Source organism: Geotrypetes seraphini, chromosome 1 (assembly GCF_902459505.1).
Source record: "Geotrypetes seraphini chromosome 1, aGeoSer1.1, whole genome shotgun sequence".
Taxonomy (NCBI): domain Eukaryota; kingdom Metazoa; phylum Chordata; class Amphibia; order Gymnophiona; family Dermophiidae; genus Geotrypetes; species Geotrypetes seraphini.
In genome coordinates, this window is record NC_047084.1 from 470,258,494 (window position 1) to 470,285,463 (window position 26,970).

The following is a 26,970-nucleotide window of genomic DNA, read 5'->3' on the forward strand; positions in this document are numbered from 1 at the left end:
TACCTTTAATTTAGCTAGCTCTTCATGAACACAACCCTCTGAAAATCGATCAGGGTCTACCACTGCTCCATCCTTATTTGCATTTGTCTTCTCTCCAGAATGAATGCTTAGAAACATAGAAACATGATGGCAGATAAAGACCAAATGGCCCATCAAATCAGCCCATCCATAGCATCTACTATTTCCTCCTCTCCCTAAGAGATCCCACGTGCCTGTCCCATGCCTTCTTGAATTCAGGCACAGACTTTGTCGCCACCACCTCTACCAAGGGACTATTCCATGCATCTACCACCATTTCCATAAAAAAGTATTTCCTTAGATTACTCCTGAGCCTATCACCTCTTAACTTCATCCTTTGCCTCGTGCACATTTATGCCATGTAGGCATTTAAATGTCTTTATCATATCTACCTTCTCCCACCTTTCCTCTAAAGCAGGGGTGTCCAACCTTTTGGCTTCCCTGGGCCGCTTTGGCCGAAAAAAATCTCTGGGCCACACAAATGCACAAACGCTGCAGCAAGACTGAAGAGGGAGCCGGCAAGACGGTAAACACCCAGGGGCAGCAGAGGAAAACACTGCATCGTCCTCAACCGGGGCCACATAAAATACTTCACTGGGCCGCATTGGCTGAAAAAAATGTTTCTGGGGCCGCACAAATGCTGCAGCAAGACAGAGGAGGGAGCCGGCAACATGGTAAACACCCAGGGGCAGCAGAGGAAAACACTGCATTGCCCTCGATTGGGGCTGCACAAAATACTTCACGGGTCTGCAGGTTGGACACCCCTGCTCTAAAGTATACATATTGACCTGGAATCCCTAAATGGCATTTGTAATTTTGGGTGCCGGTTGGTACTCAAGTACAGTGAAAAATGCTGTTTAAACAACGTTTTAAACTGATTTTCAATGTGCCTACTGATGCCTAAAAACCGGTGCTGGAATTGCGCCTAACGGTACAAAATAATGTTGGTGTGGCTGTAAAGCGCCTATGGAGGTGCAATTCATGACAAAGATAGGCACTGGAAAAGTAAGTCTGGAAAACCCTGACCTAGTATATTTAGACTTCAGTAAAGCTTTTGATAGCGTCCCACACCGAAGGTTATTGAACAGGCTGAAATCGATAGGATTAGGGGACACTCTAACTACATGGGTTGAGGATTGGCTGAGTGGTAGACTTCAGAGGGTGGTGGTAAATGGTACCCCATCCAAAACGTCAGGCGTGATCAGTGGAGTGCCGCAGGGCTCGGTCTTGGGCCCGATTTTATTCAACTTATTCATAAGAGATATGACCCAAGGACTTAGAGGAAGGGTATCACTGTTCGCCGACAATGCCAAACTTTGCAACATAGTAGGTAAAAGCATTTTGCCTGATAATATGACGCAGGATCTACTGCTGCTGGAACAGTGGTCAGCAACATGGCAGCTAGGCTTCAATGCTAAAAAGTGTAAGGTAATGCACCTGGGTAAGAGAAACCCACACAGAACTTACATACTAAATGGTGAGACCTTGGCCAGGACCACGACGGAACGTGATCTAGGGGTGATCATTAGTGATGACATGAAGGCTGCAAATCAAGTAGAAAAGGCTTCCTCCAGGGCAAGGCAAATGATGGGTTGTATCCGTAGAGGTTTTGTCAGCAGGAGACCTGAAGTCATGATGCCGCTATACAGGTCCATGGTGAGGCCTCATTTGGAATATTGTGTTCAATTCTGGAGACCACACTACCGGAAGGATGTGCTGAGAATGGAGTTCAACGAATGGCCACTAGGATGGTCTTGGGGCTCAAGGATCTCACATATGAAGAAAGACTGAATAAACTGCGGCTGTACTCACTTGAGGAACGAAGAGAGAGGGGAGACATGATTGAAACGTTTAAGTACATCACGGGCCGTATCGAGTCGGAAGAAGATATCTTCTACCTCATGGGACCCTCGACCACCAGGGGGCATCCGCTGAAAATCAGGGGAGGGAAGTTCCATAGCGACTCCAGAAAATACTTCTTCACTGAAAGAGTAGTGGATCATTGGAACAAACTCCCACTGCAGGTGATTGAGGCCAACAGCGTGTCAGATTTTAAGAGAAAATGTGATATTCACATGGGATCCCTAAGGGAGTGAAATCAGGGGACGGGTATTTGGAATGGGCAGACTTGGTGGGCTATAGCCCTTTTCTGCCGTCTTTTTCTATGTTTCTATGTTTCTACATTTATGGCGCCTACCTTTGTCAGAGGTGTAATTCTCTGAACAGCGCCATTGTGTGATTGGCACCAGATTGGTGGCTGCTTTTAAGGCAACCACTGACAATGGTGCCGGTTAAAGAATCTGGGCCACTGAGATCGTTAAGTCTGTCACTGAAGAGCTCTAAGAAGATAGTTTGTGGGATTATTTAGAGACAATCCTCAAATATACATGAAAATCCCTCTACAGGGAGCTGTCAAGAGAATAGAGGATAAGGAGTCTTAGAAACCAACTTGGCTACAGAATTAAACCCAACACCATGTTTCAATGGTTCATAGTTTCCATCACTGACCCTCTGACCTCCTCCTTTTATTAACTTATTTCTTACTGATTTATTAAATCATTAATATTTTTATTATCAGCCATGCAGAGTTGTTGACAAGTCCGACGGGGACCCGTTTCGCCACTCACGTGGCTTTTTCAAGGGTTCTCAGGATGCTCTGCCAATTTAATTATGCATCCCGCCTTACTTAGGGCCAGTTTTCCACTGCATATCGCATTCTCAGGGCCAGTCTTAGGTAGAGACGATTGGTGCAGCCGCACAGGGACCTGTGCTCCCAGTATCCCCTTGGCCCAGCATGTCATCCCCTTCTCTCCATTCCCGTCCCCCTCACCTTCCCAGCCCACTTTCAAAAAGGTATTTTGCTGGGCAGGGGATCACCGGTGGCATCAGCTCTGATATGCTGCTGGCAGCCTTGCCGGCGCTGTCCTTCTGCTGCAGTCTGCCTCTTTCTGATGCAACGTTTTGTTTCCTGGGCAGACCATGGCAGAGGGACAGTGCTAGGAAGACCATCCTGTTTATATCTTTTTGGAGGTGTAGTCGCCAGAATTGTACACCCTGGGGGTAGTGACAGGAGCAACTTTTGCCCCTTGGTAGCATGCCTTTATATGGTCCAGTTAGAGCCATGATATTTAGAGGGAGATTTAAAGTTGACTCCACTATATTGATGATGCCTTCATGCTTTGGATTGGTGAAGAACTAACTTTGTTCCTGGACCGGTTAAATTTTTGAGATCCCCACATCAAATTCACTACGCAAAACATCAAATTCATTATACAATCATCTAAATTTCTTAGATGTTATGGCTCAAACGTGAACATACATACATACATTTTCAACTGCAGTATTTATGAAGCCTACTGATGCACATACTTTGTTGTAATACGATAGCTGTCATCCGCTCTCTTGAAAAGACAGATTGCCATTTTCACAATTTTTAAGATACCAATGGATTGGTTTGGCAAGGGAAGATTTCAAACAAAAGTCTAAATATATAGCAGAAAATTAAAACAAACATGGTTAGCTTAAAAATGTTGTCAAGCTTACATAAGAGCAAAATCCAACCAAAGGGAATGGCTATTTCAACCCAAAAAATAGGATGGAGGCAATACATTGGAACATCAGACATGCTTTATGAAATTTACCAGAGGTGCTGGTATTGTTCATATTTTGAAAAATCATTGACAAATAGTGCAAGTGCATCTCTGCTTCAAGGATCAGCTACTACAAATAGCATTCTCCAGAGGGTTGAACTTGAAAGAACATTTGAATTTGAGATCTAGGTGTCTCAACTCGGTGGATACCACAGCATCACAAGTAGGTCATTTTAAATGTGGAAGATGCACTAAAAATCAAATAACATTGCAGACTGATCAATTTGTGAATCCAGTGGATCAACAGACATATAATTTAAGACATTTTACAGATTGCAACAGTGATTTTGTAGCATATGTGATTCACTGTCCAGTGTCTGTGTCCAAAACTGTACATGGGCATATCTATCCGGAAGTTAAAAACTAGGATGAATGAGTATTGGTTTTATTTAGCATATTAAAAACTAGAAGCACCAATTGTAGCTCACTGTGAGGAATTTTCTCATACATTTTTTTAGAATTATAATGCTTTGCAATAAATAAGGCAAAGAGTAACATTAGGGGAGGGGATTGGGGATAAAGATTGTTACAGTTAGAACAACGTTGGATATCTAAATTAAACTGCCTACATCCTATAAGGCTTGAAAAAAAAATATTGACCGGAGGACTTTTTTTTTAAATTCAGCTAATAAGCCCAGATTTCTGACCAACCCCCTTTTAGTGTGGTTTATAGGGCCGACCTACGGCGGTAACAGCTCCAACGTTCATAGGAATTCTATGAGCGTCGCAGCTGTTAATACCGTGGCCAGCGCTAAAAACCGGGTTACGGTTTTGTAAAAGGGAGGAGATGGGGCAAATGAGGATTATTTTTTGAATGCTGTTACCTGAATGGTAGGACAAATTACATTATTTAATTGTTTGGATCTTAGCTGCAAAGTACTGAGTGAATTCTCCAAGAGTTACTATGCAGGCAAAAACAACTCTCTATAATTTTACGTGAGCATGTTATTTCAATTTGTGCACATATGAACATTTTAAACATGTATTTTGTGTCAGCGTCTGACTCTTTCAGCTATTTGTGTCATATGAAAGAGTCAGACGCTGACACAAAATCTTCCCTTCTATTTTAAATTATTAATCTGCATGTGTCTTTTTAATAATTATCTTGCTTGCTTAACTTATAACATCCAATTCTTTAAATTTTATGAGGCGGCCACTTAACTAAGGTGTCTTATGTTCTACGGAGCTTCCCTGTTCCGCCATCGCTTCATCAGGAGCAAACACTGTATATTAGTCATCTACAGGCTCTAAATAGAACATAACAAGTAGTGAAAAAACTATTTGTAATAAAGTCTGAAGCTATTAAAGTATCCATATAATAAACGTTTTATTTCTTTACTCAAGTATTCCAGAAACCATTGTTGCCTCTATAGCCAGTGGCGCTATTTTTCACAGTGGCTATAGAGGCAACAATGGTTTCTGGAATACTTGAGTAAAGAAATAAAACGTTTATTATATGGATACTTTAATAGCTTCAGACTTTATTACAAATAGTTTTTCCACTAGTTGTTATGTTCTATTTAGAGCCTGTAGATGACTAATATACAGTGTTTGCTCCTGATGAAGCGATGGCGGAACAGGGAAGCTCCGTAGAACATAAGACACCTTAGTTAAGTGGCCGCCTCATAAAATTTAAAGAATTGGATGTTATAAGTTAAGCAAGCAAGATAATTATTAAAAAGACACATGCAGATTAATAATTTAAAATAGAAGGGAAGATTTTCTTTAATGATAGCTCCATAAGTGGGTAGCAGATGTTCAATAAAGGACCTGTATCCTGGCACACTTGAAGTCTTTTCCTTGCCTTTATAAGACGAGGTTATTGGATTGTGGAGTATATCTTTAATGTAGGACTTTTTGTGAGATAAAAATAAAAAAATATATATATACTGTCCTGGTTTTTCCCACCAAATATAAGCAAATATCTCTCTTAGGGGCCCTTTTGCTAACGCGTAGGGTGCACTAACTGCTAAGAAACAGATATGAGATATAAAAATAGGCTTCTTGGCATTTAGGGCTCCTTTTTACTAAGGTGCAGTAGGGCATTAACGCATGGAATAGCGTGCGCTGAATTGCCGCGCACGCTAGACCTTAACGCCAGCATTGAGCTGGCGTTAGTTCTTGCCGCATAGCTAAAAACGCTAGCGCACCTTAGTAAAAGGAGCCCTTAGTGTGTGCTAAGCTTTAGTAAAATGGTCACTTAAATACAAAATCTAAATCCACATTATGGTCTATGACATCAATAATGCAAGAGAACTCTTTAAAATAAATAGCTTTATCTCAGTTCTTCTCTATATTATCCTCTTATCGGGCCTCTTGGCCCTCCTGGCATTCTTGGTGGAGATGTGCAAAATCCCCCCCTTTGTGGGTGTCTGGGTGGATGTGCTCCATATTCTTTTGGTCCTGGTGGCTGAGTTACAGCTATTTGTGGAGGCAGCCCTCTGTTGCTGCTAATGCCACTTGGGCCTGGACCTGTAAAACACTGAGGAGAGTCTGCTTCAGTTTGACGTCCTTTCTTATCAGTGTCACTTCCGCCTTTTTGATTTTCTGAAAGAAATCAATAATGCCATTCAACTTGTTTGTCATCATTTTGAGATTCCTTATTTTGTGCAGCTTATTTGTATCTTGCCTTGTTAACATTTTCTGTTCTTGCTGTATATTAAAATCAATAAAATCTATGAGCTGAAAAAAATGCCATTCAACATGTGTTCACCTTTAATTATAATTACATGCAGTAGTTAATAAATCTGGACTGCATATCAGATATAATAAATTGCAGAACTGTTGCAGTTCTGTTCGGAGATGAGTTGACGGGAAAATGGAGTGGTTGGCAGTGAGTGATGTAGGCATTGACACAACAAAGATAGTTGCCGGAATCGTAGGCCTGGAAAACTCTGGCCTACATTTCTGGCACTATCTTTCCCAGAGGCAAGATTCTTTATACATTGCCATCACATGATTGACAAAAAAAATCGGCAGCCGCTTTTTAGGTAGCCACCAATATCGGCACTATATGGAGAATCTGAGCCTTACTGACAGACTAGACTAGCTTGAATCTGCTCGCTTACTTGTCTATGGGCTCCTTTTACAAAGATGCGCTAGCATTTTTAGCGCGCGCACAAGATTAGCGCATGGTATAGCGTGCGCTAGCTGAAAAACTACTGCCTGCTTAAAAGGAAGCAGTAGCGGCTAGCGTGGGGGGCATTTTAGTGCGCGCTAAGTACGCACTCAAACCGCTAGCGCACCTTTGTAAAAGGAGCCCTATGTGTCTCCATGTAAATGACTAAACTATCAGTATTTATGTGATTCTTACTGCCTAAGTGGTTTCTTATAGCACCTTTCCTAAAGTGAGTGCAGTATTTAGAGTTCTACCTTTTTATAGGTAGGGGTCCTTGTTGTGTGAGTTTTGAAAGTTAAGTGCTGGCAACTTACCGTATTTGCCGGCGTATAGGACGACTGGGCGTATAAGACGACCCCCCAACTTTTAGTTAAAAAATAGAGTTTTGTGTTATACTCGCCGTATAAGACGACCCCTTCTTCCGCACACCTTCTCTACAGCCCCGGGTGCAGCACAGCCGGCCAGGTTCCCTTACTTTTGTGGCACTTCCCCGACCGACCGACAACAGCCCCGGTCCGACAAACCTCCCTGCCCTTAACCGCGAATATAAATTACCTTCTTACAGCTGCTGTAAGAAGGTATTTAGATTCGCGGCTACAGGGCAGGGAGGATTGTCGGACCCGGGCTGTTATCGGTCGGTCGGGGAAGTGCCACAAAAGTAAGGGAACCTGGCCGGCTGTGCTGCAACCGGGGCAGGGCGGCCGCCCCTCTCTCTTGGTACCGCGAGGCTACTCTCCTTCTCCTTACCTGCCATGCCTGCAGCACAGAGCCGAACGGAAGTCTTCCCGACGTCAGCGCTGACGTCGGAGGGAGGGAGGGCTTTGTTTAAGCTTTGTTTAAGCCCTCCCTCCCCTCCGACGTCAGCGCTGACGTCGGGAAGACTTCCGTTCGGCTCTGTGCTGCAAGCAGAGAAGGTAGGGAGAAGAAGAGCCGCGCGACTGAGTACATCCAGCCCCGCAAGTAAGGGCATGTAAACTGTACCCGGCGTATAAGGCGACCCCCGACTTTGGGGAGGATTTTAAGGTACTAAAAAGTCGTCTTATACGCCGGCAAATACGGTAGATTTGTTCTAACATATAAAATAACCCATCTTAACAGTAGCACACATTTATAATTCACCCCCCTTAATTACAAAAGAATCATGTCTAATGAGGAGGCCTTGTACAAATAAAACAGATGCCAGAAATCCTGAACATAATTGGTAGAACCTTCTGGAAAGTCCTTATTTACTACCCTCAAGTCTGAGGTTCACTGGATGGCACTAAGCACTCGGGGGCTTTTTACTAAAGCTTAGCATGTGCTATATGCTAAGAAGCCCATAGGTATAAAAGTAGGCGTCTTTGCATTCAGCATGCGCTAATTTCATTCAAGGGCCCCTTGGAGAATAGATATGTTGTAACAGATGGGCGTTCATGGCTAAATAAGTAGGGTTACCAGATGTCCAGGAAAACCCGGACATATCCTCTTTTTAGAGCAGGGCTGCCCAAGTCCGGTCCTCGAGATCTACTGGCAGGCCAGGTTTTCTAGATATCCACAATAAATATGCACGAGAGAGATTTGCCTGCACTGCCTTCTTGGTTGCAAATCTCTCTCATGCATGCTCATTGCGGATATCCAGAAAACCTGGCCTGCCAGTAGATCTCAAGGGCCGGACTTGGGCAGCCCTGTTTTAAAGGACTGTCCGAGCTCCCACGTGAACTTTCCAAAACCCGGCATTTGTCCGGGTTTTGAAAAGCCCCCAACGAGCATACGGAGATGATATCACACACATCTGCAGATGTTCCGGGCCCTCCAGACATGGTTGGAGATCGTCCAGAAGATGAGAGGAGGCTTTGTGGGGGCAGGGCAGAGCTGATGCAGAACAGGGTGAGGTTGAAGGTGGAAAGGGGCGGGGTCATATTTTCAGGGTTTCCCGGGGAAAAATATGTTAACCATATAAATAGGTATTACCAATGACATCAACTACTACTTACTATTACTTATTTCTATAGCGCTACCAGATGCATGCAGCGCTGCATAGAGTCACAAAGAGTAAGAAAACAGTCCCTGCTCAAAAGAGCTTACAATCTAAACAGGCAAGACAGACAAACAGGATGTCATGGATACAGTTAAGGGGAACGGTTAATCAGCGGGCTGGGTTGGAGGGCAGAGGAATAGGGTTAAGAATTGAAAGGTGGGTTTTCAGTCTGCTTTTAAACAAGGGAAGGGGTGGGGCTTGACGGACAAACTCGAGTAATTTATTCCAGGCATAGGGGGCAGCTAGATGAGAGGAACAAAGTTTGAAACTGGCAAGTGGAGGAGAAGGGTAACGCTAAGAGCAACTTATCTGAGGAACGGAGTTCTCTGGGAGGTGTATAAGGAGAGAGAAGAGATATTGAGGGGCAGCAGAATGAACACACAATGAAATTTGTACAAAGTAAATGTTTGAATTTCAAAAGTTTATGTGTATTAATTGACTTGATATATTGCCCTTTCTGACAGTACCAAAAAGAGAATATATTTTCTACTGCTTGTGAAACAAGCCATAGTTTCTTTTATGAGCACTGACTATCCAGTTCTGAGACCACTAGACATGTAACATTCAATTTCCTTTTATCTTCTTTCCTGTATTCACTGCTGCTAATCCTTTCATCTAAATTGCAATGTCATTTTTTTGGCTCTATCTTTTTTTCATCTATTGTCTTCTAATTTTTGTGATCCATGGGCTCTCCATTTCTGAAAAGACTTTCATTCAGTATGAGGAGGAAGCAACATGAAATAGTCCCACACACTATGAGTCATGCAGAAATCATGGTAAATGCCATGTGCACCCACCACAGAACAGAGAAACACTACATGCTATTATAGTTATTATTTTCTGTAATATTCAGGCAGCAAAACATTCTGTAAGCAGAAAAGAAATCACTTTGAAATTTGTGCCTCAGAAAGGTCAATATTTAGCAGTGTAGCCAACATTCACCTTGGAACATGCAAGTCATACTTTTAAAGCTGAAAGTATTTTCAGAAATACTCTTTGCTTAAGAGCCAGCATTGAATTTGGAGGTGGATAATGCTGTCACGCTTAGCGGGCTGAAAATTAGCGCTAACCAGGTAATTCTTGGCTCTGCCGAAACTGACTCCAATAGTGCTGAAACAGTCTGAGCAATGTCTAAGTGGCACGGACCCTGGACTGCCCTAAACACTATCCCTTTTTGGAATGATAACTTTGGCTATATGATAATTTAAACATTCAGATTTTAAAAATAAATAAATAAAACATATGTAGTCAACACTGCCACCACTCATAAGAATGCTTCTGGTTATGGGGTCATGGATTTCCAGAATAAATATGAAGTGTGGTCTTCGTGATAACGCATATGGGGATAGACTTAAAGATCTGTATACTTTGGAGGAAAGGCGGGAGAGGGGAGATATGATAGAGACGTTTAAATACCACCTCTAATCAAAAATTTTATGTTACTCGCCAGAGATGGGCAGTGGTCCCACGATAACCATTTAATACTCAGCAATAAATAATGATTCAAAGCTGCATAAATTCTTTTCATTGGCAAAAAAACCCCCCCCACCACCAAAATGTAATTATCAATTGGGTACTACATCCATCACTGTGCATAGGGAAAGAGCAAAAAGTTTACTTAGCTTGGAACCATGGTCTGGGGATCGCCGTCACAGCTGTTGAAAACATCTGGCCAAACTGTTCAAAAAACGCAGCGACTACCAGATAGAAAGTCCAGAACACATGCCCAGGTGTTTTCAGCAGCTGCAACGGCGATCCCCAGACCATGGTTCCAAGCTAAGTAAACTTTTTGCTCTTTCCCTGTGCACAGTGATGGGTGTAGTACCCAATTGATAATTACATTTTGGTGGTGGTGGAGTTTTTTTTGCCAATGAAAAGAATTTATGCAGCTTTGAATCATTATTTATTGCTGAGTATTAAAGGTTATCGTGGGACCACAGCCCATCTCTGGCGAGTAACATAATTTTTTGATTAGAGGTGGTGTTTATTTTGTTACTTTTTATATTTTTCCTTGAGCGACATTTAAATACCTACGTAATATAAATGTGCATTAGTCGAGTCTCTTTCATTTGAAAGGAAACTGCAATGAAAGGGCATAGGATGAAGTTAAGAGGTGATAGGCTCTGGAGTAATCTGAGGAAATACTTTTTTACGGAAAGGGTGGTAGATGCGTGGAACAGTTTTCTGGAAGAAGTGGTGGAAACAGAGACTGTCTGAATTCAAGAAGGCCTGGGATAGGCACGTGGGATCTCTCGGAGAGAGAAAGATATAGTGGTTACTGTGGATGGGAAGGTTAGATCAGTGTTTCTCAACCTTTTCAAGCCAAGTACCCCTAAGCCTAACAAATACAAACTGTATTCCCGGCCAAACTCTGCCCTAAACCCACCCAAACTCCGCCCCTGACTCCACCCCCATAATAATAATACTAATTGTAATGCAATTTCTTCCATCCATTTTTCATATACACACAATATAATCTTATTAATACATAATGGTAACCACAAAATAAAAAAAAAACCACAAAGCACACTGTACACAGAGAAAATGTTAATTATCATTTATATTTGAGAGGTTTTCAAAAATGTCAAAACAGATGACTTTAAAATATGCAATGTCACCTCAGTAACAACTATAGAAAACTAGACAAATAGAGGCCCAAGCGCCTTAAGCCCCACCTGTGCACAAGTGGGGCTGTAAGTAAATGTAACAGATGAATGGTGGCAAGCTGACGACGGACGGGTGAGCAGGGAGCAGTCAGCCGGTTTACCTCCAATGAGTGGCCCGGGTACACGTACCACGCGTTGAGAAACCCTGGACTAGATGGGCCATTTGGCCTTTATCTGCCGACATGTTTCTAGGTTTATATCATTTAAATTGTCATTTGTACTACAAATTCCAAACCTGTTTTTAGAACAGAGTCTCACAAACTTTTTTTTAGCTCCAGCACACTAAACGGAGCAAATGTTTTTTTACAGCACATTATAATTGAAATTATACCTCTGTAGATGTTCGCTGGCACGAGCAGCATCTTCCACCTGCTGCTTGCCATGCCCTCATCTTCTTTCTGATGTCACGTTCTGGTCCCATGACAGGAAGTGACATCAGAAGGAAGCCAAGGCTGGCGCAAGCAGCAGGTGGAAGATGCTGCTTATGCTGGCAAACCTTTAGAGGTATACCGGGGCAGAGGAGAGGCACTAACGTTGGCGGTGACAGTCTCTTGCGTACATGACGTCCAAGTCATCCATTCTAAGGTATATTTATTTGATAAATTATTTCTTGTGAAGGGAATTTTAAAATATATTTTGGAATTCTTCGTGGTGCACCAGGAATCTTTTCATGGCACACCATTGTGCTTTGGCGCACAGTTTGCGAGACACTGTTTTAGAAGACCTAAGCTCACCTTTCCTGGATGTATTTTCCTTTATTGATGGTTTTTGGTTGGACTGTGGCTGTGCTTCATCCTCTACCAAATCCTGTGCTTTTGCTGCTCTTTGCTTGTTTCTCTTTTTGTTTTCTTCAGCTTGCTAATTAAAAAAAAAAAGCAACATTTTATAATATGTATATAAGGGAACAGAGTCCAGGAAAAAATAAACCAACTATGTTTTCCTTACCATCTGCAGCTTCTTTTTTAACTCCAAGTTTGTTGCTTGGTATGCTTTTGATGTAGCATTCAGGTAATAAATGCTCATACTAAATGAAAGGAAAAGGAAAACAAATACATTTTCTAATTTGCAATTACAGTAATACTTCCTTCTTTTTTTTTTTTGTATTCTTTATTCATTTTCAAGATTACATAAAGTGTTATAATATATTCACTCACATAAACAATAAATACATCACTTAGAATTAATCATTGATACATCTCATAAATTCTTAACCCCATCCCTATCCCAATCCACCCTCCCATATATTCTATTATCATATAAAACATGTGATATTAAAATACCCCCCCCCCTGCATCTTAAAATAATAATTAATATAAGGGAACCAGTTTTAATTTAATCCTTACAATATTTCGTTAATGGTTTCCACACATCCTGAAACCTTTTAAGATAGCCCCGTTGTACTGCAATAAACCTTTCCATTTTATAAATATAGCATAAAGAGTTCCACCAGAAATTGTAGTTTAATCTCTTCCAATCTTTCCAGTTAAATGTGATTTGCTGAATAGAAACTCCAGTCATTATTAGTAATAATTTGTTGTTATTTGCAGAAATCTGACTTTTGGTTCTCATTTCCATACCAAATATTACAGTGTCATAAGTCAATGCCACTGGGTTCTCTAATAAATTATTAATTTGGTCCCAAATTGATTTCCAAAAATTCATAATGTATGGGCAATGAAACAATAAATGATCTAAAGTTCCTACTTCTAAATGACAATGCCAGCATCTATTAGACAAAGAACTATCTAGTTTTTGCAATCTAACAATTACAGTAATACAATAATAAATGTATTTCTTTGGAATGGGATTATGTTGTGTTATATTCTAGCTACAGATAAAATCCAGTAGTCTTGTATACCAGGTTCTGTCTGCTGCTAAACTACAGAAAGCACTTTTGAATATTTAAAATCCCATGTAAAACAGTCCAAGGTGTGCCGGACTGAGTTGTAAGTAGAAAAACCATGCCACAGAAGCAATTGGGCTGAGAAACATGCAGGAAGAATTTGCTGTGTACATACACCATGAGCAGTATGAAAGGAAGAATCAGTCCAGGGTTCGATGCGTAGCTAAATACTTTCCCAAACCAAGACGGAAAGTCGTTTTCCAGGGTTTCTGCAATGATTTCAAACATTTTGTCTTTCCCACTAAATGCAGTTGAAGTGGGGGGGGGGGAGATAAAAAAAATATATTAACACATAAAGAAAACAATATTGCTCATAGGATTGCAAACCTTCCATGCACATGATCCCCCAAATTATATAAACATTTTTCTGCAAGATATGCCATAAAACTTTTTGATGTGTTTTTATTTAGTTCACAATTAATTTTCACAAGGTAGTGTTGTGGTTCAGTGGGAAATATTTGCAACATTTTACATCAACTTCATTCAGGTCACGATGCACTAAATTTAATAAGAATCAGCTGAGTTCTGTGGAAGATACAACAAAAAAACATTTTGGTGTGTTTTTTTTGGGGGGAGGGGTTCGGTTCACAGTGTATAAAGATAGCAATAATTGGATGTTTATAAGTTTGTTGGAAATTTTATCTTGAAAACGGCTCTAAGGATTTTGATGAAATGGGGAAAGGTTACATTTTAAGGCAGTGGTTCCCAACCCTGTCCTGGAGGACCACCAGGCCAATCGGGTTTTCAGACTAGTCCTAATGAATATGCATGAGAGAGATTTGCATATAGTAGAAGTAACAGGCATGCAAATCTGCTCTATGCATATTCATTAGGGCTATCCTGAAAACCCGATTGGCCTGGTGGTCCTCCAGGACAGGGTTGGGAACCACTGTTTTAAGGTACCAGAAAGTGATTTAACTAGGTGTCAAGTTTGGGAAAATTCATTGGGTGGGGGTCTTTTGGGGGTTTGAAAAGATGTGTGGAGCAGCACCAGAATGAGATTTGGAATGCACTGAGAAAGGAGCACAAGAATGAGGCTTGGAACAGACAATACTGCTGGAGCACCAGAATGAGATCTGAAAAGCTATTGGAGCTTAGAACACACCGAGAAAAATTTCAACACTCAAACCAGTGTTGCCAGTTGGATGGTTTTCCCGCCCAATTGGGCTACTTTTAAAACCCATGGTGGGAAATAAAGGGCTTGGGCGGGTGGTGGGTTTTTGGGTTACTTTTCAAACACTAATAGACTATTTTGGGCAGGTGACGGTTCCGGACCTCCTAAAGAGTAATTGCTGATTTTTTTCATTGGTTCAGCTGCAGCACAACGGGCCAATCACAAACAGCCTTAGGAACTCTGAGGTCATTTGTGATTGGTCCATTGTGCCCAGCTGTAAAACTGCAAACACAGGACACTGGAACAGACATGGCCAGGTGAAGGTGAGCAGTGGGAAACAGATAAATCAGCTGTAATTTTTTTTCTGCACTTGCTTGGAGGAGGGGAGGGGATGAGGAATGGATGGAAATGATTCAGGCTGTAGATGAGATGTCAGTGCAATGGAGGTATAGCTCATTCCTGGCCTCTGCTCCCCTGAGTCGTTTTTGTATCTCAACTAGCAATATGGAGGGGGCATGAGTGATGGATTTGAATTAGAAATAAGAACTAACAAAAGAGACTAGAGGAACGCAAAATATACAGGGAAAGATTGTCTGGGGGGAGTGGTGGGAGGAGGAATAGGACACTCCTGCCACAGACAATTGGTGGTGGTGGGGGGGGATCTTTGGGGGTTCTGGCAGGAGGGACTGGGCTTCCCTCCTGCTAGGTAGGGGATTCCCTTGTGAGCAGCTCAGTAGCAACCCAATCCTCTAACCGGCACCTGTGACATGGATGCCAGTTAGAGAATTGTGGTGGTTAGGCAGGCTTAGGCGTCTGTCTGTGAGGACAGGCACAATTCTATATAGAATGCCCGTGTGTGATTCTCTAAAGCCACTCAGACGGCTTCTGAGGCTTGGCGTCCTATACAGAATCCGGCCCGTTATGTCCAGAAATTTGAAGAGCTTTTAATTTTGGGAATGACTTTTACGTTAAGTGCTTGTTTTTATTATGTTTCTCCTGAATGTTTTGTATTTGAGTTTTGGTCTTTTGTACACCATTATGGACTGTTTGTGATATGTGCAGTGTAGAAAAAAAAGTTTCAAGTTTATTATAGAATTTGAATAATCGCCTATTCCAAATTCTAGGCGATGTACAAATCGATAAAAGTTACAGAGTTAGGGGAAACAAACGTAACTAACAAAAAACTAAATCTACTAAAAATAATAAAAAAACAACTTATACAAACATAATAAAAACACAAGGAAAGACTAGGAAAGAAATACAATCTGATTATAAAGAAAAACAATTAAGGTTAAAAACAATAGGAAAGGGAAAGAGAAAACTATCAAAAGATATAAAGATAAAATGAGGGCCATAAGCAATTCATTTAGTCATTGAATGCATCTTTAAAAAGAAAACCTTTGAGTTTGCTCTTAAATTTTTCCAAGTTCTTTTCCTCTCTTAAATAAATTGGAAGGGCATTCCAAGTTTGAGGAGCTGTAACGGAAAAGATAGATTGCCACCGTGTGTTAATAATTTTAAGAGAGGGAATGACCAATAAGTATTGGTCATTCGACCTCAGTAATCTAGATGAATTATAAGGAATCAAAACTTTATAAATAAAAGCTGGGGTTTTAAATGTCAGAGATTTAAAGGTGAGCAGACTTAATTTGTACATTATACGATGAGCAACTGGAAGCCAATGTGCTTTTTTAAGTAGTGAAGACACATGATCAAATTTCTTGGCTTTCATAATAAGTTTGATGGAGGCATTCTGGATGATCTGCAGACGCCTAATTTCCTTTTGAGCTAATCCCTTAAATAGGGCATTACAGTAATCAATTTTCGAAATAACCAAAGAATGAATTAGTATGTTCAGAGACTTTGGACATAAGAATTTAGACACTGAACGAATCTGAAGGAGTCTGTAAAAAGTTGATTTAACAACATTACTAATATGATCATGGTAAATTAATTTATCATCAAAGATTTATTTTTTTATTTGGATTTCTATCCCGTCCTCCCAGTAGCTCAGAACGGTCTACAAATGAACATACACAGTGGAGAGTAAATAGGCATATAAGTAATACAATAGGTTTAGTGATTAGATTTATAGATTTTGGAGAGAATTAAATACAGGGGGAGTATAGCAGAAAGAGAGAAGGGGGAAATACAGTAGTTTAGTTTAAGGAGTTATATGTGTTTAGGTACAATTTGTTGGTGGAGAGAGTAAGAGAGGGTTATATTGGAGTTTTGGGGAGGAGATAGGAGAGTGGAGGGGGGGCGTAAGGGGGGGAGAAGACAGAGGAGATCTTTAGTTGAAGAGGAGGGTCTTTACCGATTTCCTGAAAGTTAATAATGAGTTCTGTTGTCTAAGTTGGAGGGGGAGTTGGTTCCAAAGGTGTGGAATGAAGTGGCTGTAGGATCGTTTGTGGGCAGTTTCTGTGAGCAGGGATCTTCCGGGGGGGGGTGCATAGGCGTATCTCTGACTTTGAGCGGAGGGTGCGAGTGGGGTTGTAGATGGGAAGCTTGGATTTTATGTAGGAGGGGGTGGTGGAATAAATTCTCTTGTGGGCAATTGCCAGAGCTTTGAAAGTACAGCGTTGGCTAATTGGGAGCCAGTGTTCAGCATGGAGTGCCGGGGAGATGGAATCGTGGTAGTTGAGGTTGTGTAGGAGGCGGATGGCTGCATTTTGGACCCGTTAGAGGCGTTTGATATTATTTTTGGTTAGTCCATTAAATAGGGAGTTACAATAATCCATTCTGGAGAGGACATATGCGTATAGGAGTTGGGCGAGGTCTGGTGTGGAGATGTAGGGTTTGATCCTTTTCAGTTGGCGAAGGTAGTAAAAGGAGGTGGAGACTACTTGGGATATGTGGGCAGATAGGGATAGGTGTTCGTCTAGGGTTACTCCCAGGCTGCGAACTTGATCTGCTGCCGTTAGTAGAGTGGAGTCCCATGTTAGTGTAGGTCGTAGGTATTTGGTGTTTTTGTTTCTGATCCATAGGAGTTCGGTTTTGGAGGCGTTAAGTTGAAGCTTGTTGTTTGACATCCAAGTTTTCATGTCAGTGAGGCAGAGTTCGAGGTTAGCAATTTGGGATGGCCGGTTTTCGCCTAAGGGGAGGAGCAGTTGGATGTCATCTGCATAAGAGTGGATTTTGATTTTATATTTTTGCGCTATATCGATGACGGGTTTGATGTAGAGGTTGAATAGGAGGGGGGATAGAAGGGCGTCTTGAGGAACACCATATTTGATAGGCTTAGGGTTAGATTTATGTGTCCCTAGTAGGACAGTTTGGGTCCTTTGGTGAAGGAAGGAGGTGATCCATTGGAGGGCTGTGTCTCTGATTCCGAGGTCGTGGAGTCTAGATGTGAGAAGGTGGTGGTCAACTGTGTCGAAGGCAGCGCTAAGGTCTAGTAGGACTAGTAGGGCGTCATTGCCTTTGTCGAGTATTGACCAGCTGTCGTCGATGATATCAAGGAGTACTGATTCTGTGCTGTGGCCTTTACGGAAGCCGGATTGGGCTGGGGATAGGGCAGCTTGTTCTTCAATGAAAGGGTGTAGGCGGTGGAGCACAATTCGTTCAAGGAGTTTGGAGACAATTGGGAGGTTGGAGACTGGGCGATAGTTGCCAGGTTCATTAGGATCAAGGGAGGGTTTTTTGAGAGTGGGCTTGATAATAGCTGATTTCCAGCTGAGGGGGACAGTTCCAGTAGTTAGAGAGGTGTTAATGATGGGGAGGATGGATTCTGCCATGGCGTCTCCGGCAGATAGCAGGAGACTGGACGGGCAGGGGTCGAGGATGGTGTTGGAGGGTTTGAGTTCTCTCAGGGTTTCGAGGACCTCCGCATGAGTAGTTGGATGAAATTGGGAGAGAGTGGTGGAAGGGGGGGTATATAGAATTGGCTGGAGCTGAGTAGGATTGGGTTTGGTGTTGGCGTCGAGGTTAGCTCGGATTTTTTGTACTTTGGACTGGAAGAAGTCCGAGAGGGTTTCGCTATCGAGTTCTGTTTGGTTGGTTTGATTATTCCTTTGGGCGTTGGTGAAGAGATGGTTGGTGAGGGTGAACAGTTGTTTAGATCTAGAAGGGGCTTGTTGTAGGAGACGAGCGTAGTAGGTCTTTTTTGCTTCTAGAATGGCAGTTTTGTATGTGGTGGATATGCTTTTCCAGTGGGTTTTGGTTTCATTGTCTGGGTGTTTGGCCCAGATCCTTTCTGCTTTTCTCAGGGATCGTTTTATGGATCGGAGGTCATTAGTGTACCAGGGAGCAGGTGCTTTGTTGGTGATTATTTGGGTTGTTTTTGTCTGGACCAGGTTATTATAGAGGGATTGGATGTTAAAGTGCCATGTGGCGGCTGCCAGGTCAATTGATAGGGGATGTTGGGTACAAGATTCATTTAGGGTGCGAATACCTGCGGCCATATCTTGAGGGTTGACTGAATTAGGGAGTTGACGTTGGGTGGGGGGGGGTGGGATCTTTACGTGGGGTTAGGGCAGTATCGAGTGGGAGTTCGAATTCAATGAGGTGGTGGTCTGACCATGGGACAGGTGTGGAGATGTAAGTTTGCTGGGGCTCTGCCGTTGGGTCTCTGAGGGTGAAGAGCAAGTCTAAGATGTTGCCTGCTGAGTGCGTGGGGGTGGTTATAGCTTGGTGGAATCCTAGGTCGGAGAGGGAGGAGAGGAAGTTGTCAATTTGTCCTGAGGTGTTGGGGTAGTCTGGGAAATTGAAATCTCCTAGGATTGTCATGTGTTTGTGTGAGATGGTTAGTTCAGTGATAAATTCGAGGAGGGTTTCTAGGGTATCTGCTGGGAAGTTGGGGGTTCTGTAGAGGAGTATGAGGGCGGTTTTTTGTTTGTGGCCTAAGGTGAACGCAATAGCTTCTAGGGAGGGAATATTGATGGAGTTTATTAGTTTTGGTGTGGCGGAGGTTTTGATAATGGAAGTCACTCCACCTCCTTTTCCAGAGGTACGCGAGCAGGTTAGAGCTTGGTAGCCTGGAGGACATAGTTCGCCTAGCGTTATCCCCTCGTTGTCTTGGAGCCAGGTTTCGGTGATCATGAGGGCGTCCCAAGTCTTGTCGCAGATGAGGTCATGTAGGAGGAAGGATTTATTGTTGACTGATCTTGCATTGATGAGTGCCAATTTGAGTGTGTTGTGAGAGGGGGTTTGTGGAGAGGGAAGGATGGGGATGAGGTTGGCAGGGTTTCTGGAACGGCTTTTTTTAGGTTGGGGGGAGATATCACCGTATCTGCCTTGGCCTGTAATAATGGGGATGGTGAAGTATAGTGTTGTAAGGAGTGTAGTGGGAGTGCTGGGCGTGGGAATGGGCAGGAGGGTGGTTTGTAAGGTGGTGGGAGGAGGGGTGGGGAGGGTGGTGGCCTGGATAATTAGAGGCATGGCAGGAAGGGAGATTGGGGCGTTAGGTTAGAGGGATTCAGGGGAAACTCACTATCAAGTCTTGGTTTGGTCCTATTGTTGAGTTAAAGTTTGGTGGGTCAATTTTGATAAAATTAGATCAGGAGCTTGGAGCTGAAGTGTTATTATTGGGGCAGCTGGAGGAGCAAGTAGGGAAAGAGAAAGCTAGGAGACTGCAAAGGATAGGAAATGAAGGAGCCAGAGAGCAACCAGTTAAGTTAAAGAGGATTGAGTAAATTACTGTTGCTAGTTATAGTAATTTGTGTAAGTTGTGTATGCTGCTATGTTAGTTAGAGAGCATGCAGCTTATGTGAGGGATAACAAGTGGTCTCTAAACAAACAATAAATGTCTGCTTTCCTGTGTCGGGAGGGGGGCGGAGCAGGGCTCCCACGCTCCTCTCTCAATGCAGGGGGCTGAAGAAGAGGACAGGCACCTCCGATGGAGTTTTCTTTTAAAAAGTCTGCCTTCCCGTGTCGGGAGGGGGGCGGAGCAGGGCTCCCACGCTCCTCTCTCGATGCAGGGGGGCTGAAGAAGAGGACAGGCACCTCCGATGGAGTTTTCTTTTAAAAAGTCTGCCTTCCCGTGTCGGGAGGGGGGCGGAGCAGGGCTCCCACGCTCCTCTCTCGATGCAGGGGGCTGAAGAAGAGGACAGGCACCTCCGATGGAGTTTTCTTTTAAAAAGTCTGCCTTCCCGTGTCGGGAGGGGGGCGGAGCAGGGCTCCCACGCTCCTCTCTCGATGCAGGGGGCTGAAGAAGAGGACAGGCACCTCCGATGGAGTTTTCCTTTAAAAAGATAACCCCTAGAATCCTAATTCTGTTTATCAACTTAAGAGAGATACCTTTAATAGAGATTGGAAGGATAAGTTTATAACCATCTTTCCAGGGGAAAAGCATAATATTTGTTTTATTGATATTGAAGGCTAATCTATTGGTATCAAGCCATTGGTGAATCTGTTCTTTTTTTTATTTTTTTTTTATTGTGCTTTTGAATACTTTACAATATCCAATATTTCCAAAAGAAAAAAGGAAACAAATTCATACAAAGCAATACATAATCAAATCATACATACATAATTCCTTACAAGCCCACATCAATGGGGAGAACCTGTTACTATTTTTAAACAAATAAATTTAAGAAAACTAAAGGACAATAATTCTCGGTTTGTACTAACCTACCTTGAATCATTCCTTACTATGGGATATTAAATAAATTATTCCTCTTATTCTCAGCTAGATGAAACAAAATCATTTCTATTCTCTCGCAACTAGAAATTGTTGTAATTGAATAGGATCCCAAAAAGCATATTCAATATCTTGTAACTTAATTAAACATTTACAAGGAAATTTCAGGTAAAAAGATGCCTCCAGAGCCAAAACTCTATCCTTCAATTTCAAAAATTCTTTCCTTCTCAATTGAGTGGTTCTGGAGACATCCGGAAAAATCCTAACAAGATCCCCACAAAATTTCATTAACCTGTTCTTAAAATAAAGTTTCATAATCAATGTCTTATCCATCTCACTCATACATGTTATCACCAGAGTGGACCGACTCTGGATCATATCCTGTGTATCTTCCAAAAATTCAGTCAAATTTACCTCTGGTGTGGCCAGATGGTCCACCTCCTGGGCAGATTCTATTTTTTTTGGAGGAATATAATAGTAATTATTTATTGGAAATTTCTCCGCATTAGCCATTCCCAGTACTTCTTTAAAAAACTTCCTTAACAAGATTTCAGGTAACAATAAATGAGTTACTGGAAAATTGACTAAGCGGAGATTTTTTGCTCTATTCATATTCTCCTTAGATTCAATTTTAGAATGTATCAGTGTAGAATCTTTAACTGCAGATACCGAGACAGCTTGTAAATTATTACATTGAGTTTCTACAATATTTAATCGTTTGTCCAAACAACCTAAGTTAGAGTCCACATTTTCTAATTTTGAAGAAACAGAATGAGAAAAATCCCCCATTTGTTTCATCATTGTCCTGAGACACCCTTCAACTCTCGATATTCCTAACTATAAGTCCCTTAGGGTAATATCCTGTGTTTCCTCTGTACGTGGACTTTCCTCCACTCCTCCTGAGAGAATCAATGGTTTAGGTATTTCAGTGTAAACTAATTTACCTATATGAGTAGAGGAAACCCCTTGTGCATCGGATATAGTAGGGTTAATATTCCTACTATCACATGATACTGGATGAATGGGAGGAGTCCATTCGAGGGGACTTATTGATGCTCCTGACAAGGATGAATCTATATTTGGTGATGTAACAGGTGGATTTTGAGATAATAATGTTAAATGTCTGTCCATGGGACCAGATACCACTGGTGTTGAACTCTTTGGTTTAATTTTTCTTTTCCCCATATCCAAACAAGCATAGAAATGTTAAAGTAAATTATATTACCAAAATGATCCTGCTCTCAGGATCCAAGGAGCGTGCCCTAAGGGGCGGCCGCAACCGCGGCAGCTTATCAGGAATTTGGAGACGGACCCGATGACGTCAGGGGGTCCGTCTCTGGAAATGCCTGTCGGCAATGCTCACGCTGGTAAAGAACCGCTGCTGCAGGAGAGAAGATCCACCAAACAGCCTCCTCCAAGATATCCTCCGGGTGGTAACAGCTCCCGAAAATGACCCGCGGTAGCGGCAGCTTATCAGGAAGTTGGAGATGGACCCGATAACGTCAGGGGGTCCGTCTCTGGAAATGCCTGTCGGCAATGCTCACACTGGTAAAGAACTGCTGCTGCAGGAGACAAGATCCACCAAACAGCCTCCTCCAAGATATCCTCCGTGTGGTAACAGCTCCCGAAAATGACCCGCGGCAGCGGCAGCTTATCAGGAATTTGGAGACGGACCCGATGACGTCAGGGGGTCCATCTCTGGAAATGCCTGTCGGCAATGCTCACGCTGGTAAAGAACCGCTGCTGCAGGAGACAAGATCCACCAAACAGCCTCCTCCAAGATATCCTCCGGGTGGTAACAGCTCACCGGTGAATCTGTTCTAGTTTTTCATTAATAGCTGATATTTAAGAAGAACTATAGGGGCCAAGGGGATGTAAAAGCTGTATATCGTCCGCATAGACAAATACGGAAAAACCAATAGATTGGCAAAGAGTCATGAGAGGCGCAAGAAAAATATTAAATAGAAGAGGTGAAAGAATAGAACCCTGCGGAATGCCATATGATGCAGAGAAACTTTCAGAAGTTGTATTGTTAAAAGAGACGGTTGAAGAATGATTATCAATATAAGATTTAAACCAAAGCAGGACCTGGCCTTTAATACCAATGGATTGAAGTCTATCTATTAGAAGATTGTGGTCGATAGTGTCAAAAGCTGACGAAAGATCGATTGAAATTAGAACAGATGTATGATGATCTAGGTCAGCGATGGCGAATCTATGGCACGCGTGCCAGCTGTGGCACGCGGAGGCCTTGCAGCTGGCACGCGGGAAGGTCCACAATAGAGAGCTGCACGGGACGCCCCCTAGGGTCGCGGGAATCCCATGGGGACGCCCTCTAGGGTCGCGGGGATCCCGTGGGGACACCTCCGAGGGTCGCGGGGTTCCTGCGGGGCTGGATGTACTAAGTCGCACGGCTTTTCTCCCTACCTGCTCTGCTTGCAGCACAGAGCCGAACGGAAGTCTTCCCGACGTCAGCGCTGACGTCAGGAAGACTTCCGTTCGGCTCTGTGCTGTAGGCAGGCAGGGTAGGTAAGGAGGAGTAGCCTCGCGGCTCGAGTGGCTACCAAGGGAGGGTGCGGTCCGCCCCGCCCCAGGTGCAGCACAGCCGGCCAGGTCCCCTTACTTTTGTGGCGCTAACCCGACCGACCGACCGACAACAGCCCTGGTCCGACAAACCTCCCTGCCCTTAACCGCGAATCTAAATTACCTTCTTACAGCAGCTGTAAGAAGGAAATTTAGATTCGCGGTTAAGGGCAGGGAGGTTTGTCAGACCGGGGCTGTTGTCGGTCTGTCGGTCGGGGAAGCCCCACAAAAGTAAGGGGACCTGGCCGGCTGTGCTGCACCCGGGGCGGGAGAGAAGGAGGGGGGAGAAGGATGCTGAAAGCACTGGGGAAGACAAAGGGGTGGAGAAGGATGCTGAAAGGCCATGGGGAAGACGGGGTGGGGGGGAAGGACACTGAAAGCATTTGTGGAAGACAGAAGGGGGAGAAGGATGCTGAAAGCACATGGGGAAGACAAAGGGGTGGAGAAGGACACTGAAAGGACATGGGGAAGATGGGGGGGTAGAGAAGGACGCTGAAAGGCCATGGGGAAGACAGAGGGGGGAGAAGGACGCTGACAGGACATGGGGAAGATGGGGGGGGAGAAGGACGCTGAAAGGAAATGGGGAAGAGAGAGTGGGGAGAAGACGCTGGCAGGGAAGAAGACAGAGATGCCAGACTATGGGGGGAGCGGAGGGAAGAAGATGGGTGCCAGACCAATTTGGAAGGGGGGAGAAAGGGAGAGGCACAGTAACAGAGCAAATGGAAGACGCAGAAGGAAGAGAGACAGTGGATGGAAGGAACTGAATGAGAACATGAGGAAAGCAGAGACCAGGCAACAAAGGTAGAAAAAGAATTCTATTTCTTTTTTCTTTTTTTTTGCTTCAGGATAAAGTAGTATATTAGTTGTGTTGATAAAAATTTATAAACAAAAGAGGCTCTGGTAGAAACCCGTTTACAAAGTGTGTATTCTTCCCAATTAATATTTCCAAATTAATAAAGTCTTTTTGCTTATTTGTAAATGGGTTTCTACCAGAGCCTTTAATTCAGTAGCATAATTAAATGAAATAACTATTTCTGAAGTTTATAGGGACGGGCGGGGATGGAGGGGATTCCTCATGGGGACGGGCGGGGACGGAGGACATTCCTCGCGGGGACGGGTGGGGATGGGTGGGATTCCTCACGGGGACGGGTGGGATTCCTCACGGGGACGGGTGGGGACGGGTGAGACTTTGGCGGGGACGGGTGGGATTTCTGTCCCCGCGCAACTCTCTAGTCCGCAATTAAGATATGCGGCGCGGCGGGAGGCAAGTGTGCCGGTGTCTGCTTTGCAGCTCACCTGGCAACAGGGCCGGACTGGCTATTGGGAGGACCGGGTATTGTCCCGGTGGGCCGCGGCCCATCCTCCTGTGCTGGCTGCAGTCCTGTGAGTGGATGTTTAGCCTGCCTGTCTTCCCCTTAGTATCCTATGAGCCAGGCAGTGTGTGAGGGGGAAGTGGGGGGAGGAGGAGAAGCTTCACACTGAGTCTGTCACAGGAACTCAGTGAGGCTGTAGTGTGACTCCACATGTGACATCTGTAATCAGGAACAGTTCCTAGTGCTCCCATGCTAGAGAGGTGAGGATATGGGGGGATGTTAATGTGTTTAATAATGTGCTCCTCTGTATAAACCTCTGTATCTTCCATGGGGGACATGCTAAATTTGAGGAAATAAAAAAGCTGCTTATGATGATTGCATAGAGAAGTTCAGTAAGCTGAGAGGAGGGCTGGGCTCTCTGTGAACAACCAACACACTAATCCTCTGCGCTGTACCTTATGGAAAACTCAATATAGCAAAAAACAGTAAAGTGTATATGTGGCCCTTCACAGTGCTTTTGTAAACATCATAATAAAATAACAAAGGCTCCAATAATGAAAAATAAAAGTCCTTTTCCCATACACTCAGGTTGCACAAGTCCGGTTTTCACCCGGACAGTATATTTTTTGACCAAAACGGATGTCTACAATTAGTAAAATTCCCCAATCACATATTTTTTTTATGGGGACAGATTTGTATACAGCACTTCATTAGATTTTTTTTATTATACAAATTTTATCTTTTTGTAGACTTGAAGTCTTGAACAAAGAAAATGAGTACAGCAAAAAAAGCAAAAACAGATAGTGGAAGACCATTCCAAGAGGCCTGGACAGAGACATATGGAGTGATTGAACGCAGTGGGAAAGCATTGTGTATTATGTGTAATGAAAGTGTTGTATCTCGCACATCAAGTGTCAAACGTCACTTTGAGACCAACCATAACAGTGTTGCTGATCTTGGTTTAGCTCAAAGAAAAGAGTTCCTTGTAGGAAAATTAAAGAAATATCACTCCCAGCCTCTTAGTTTTAGCAACTATCTTTCAAAAACTAATCATCTTACAGTTGCCAGCTTTCAAATTTCACTGTGCATGGCAAAACATGGTAAGCCCCTCTCTGATGGAGATTTTATCAAAAAGGCAATTTTGGCTGGGAGTAATTCACTCTTCCATGATTTCCAAAACAAGGATAAAATTGTGCAGCGCATCTCTGAGATGCCGCTAAGCAGAAATACTGCAAAAGATAGGGTTCTGCGAATGGCTGCTGATGTTAGTCAACAGCTTACTTGCGACTTACAAAAAGCACCCTTCTACTCCATGTGCTTGGATGAAAGTACAGATATTACTAACCATGCAAGACTAGCGCTCATTTTGCATTATGCTACTGGTGACATCATGAGAGAAGAGCTGGTAAAACTGCTGTCTTTGCCTGGAACAGGGGTCTGCAACCTTTAAGACATAAAGAGCCACTTGGACCCGTTTTCGAAAAGAAAAAAAAACTTGGAGCCGCAAAACCATTATAAAACAAATCTAACACTGCATATATTGTTTCTTATCTTAATGCTATATACAGGATCACTAAATTGAAAATAAAATCATTTTTCCTACCTTTGCTATTTGGTGATTTCATGAGTCTCTGGTTGCACTTTCTTCTTCTGACTGTGCATCCAATCTTTCTTCCTTTCTTTCAGCCTCCTGTATGTTTCCTCTCCTCCAGACCTCATTCTCTCCCCCAACTTTTTCTTTCTGTCTCCGTGCCCTCCCCCAAGCCACTCGGTTTGCTGCCACCGCCATCGGGGAACAGCCCCCAAGCCACCGCCGTCCCAAGCTTTCCCTGCAGAAGTGTTGCGCTGACCAGCATTCCGCTCCCTGACGTCAATTCTGACGTAGGAGAGGAAGTTCCGGGCCAACAAGGCATTTCTCCTCATTCCATCCAGCCTGAGCCCCATCTCTCCTTGATCCAGCATTTCCCTTCTGTGTCTGTCAGAATTACCATTCCACCTATTTTCCAGC

At 43.2% G+C, this 26,970-nt stretch overlaps 1 protein-coding gene across 1 annotated transcript in view; it reads right to left on the minus strand.

Annotated features, from left to right (window-relative positions):
* Nucleotides 1-12,093: 12,093 nt before the first annotated feature.
* Nucleotides 12,094-26,970, minus strand: part of TMC1 (transmembrane channel like 1) — a 119,416-nt gene continuing 104,539 nt past the window's right edge. Inside the window, exons 15-17 of the mRNA XM_033962517.1 lie at nucleotides 13,488-13,613; nucleotides 12,415-12,493; nucleotides 12,094-12,327 (exon numbers count right to left, since the gene is read on the minus strand). Of these exons, the coding sequence (XP_033818408.1) occupies nucleotides 12,094-12,327; nucleotides 12,415-12,493; nucleotides 13,488-13,613 (439 nt within the window). The remainder of the gene's footprint in view (nucleotides 12,328-12,414; nucleotides 12,494-13,487; nucleotides 13,614-26,970) is intronic.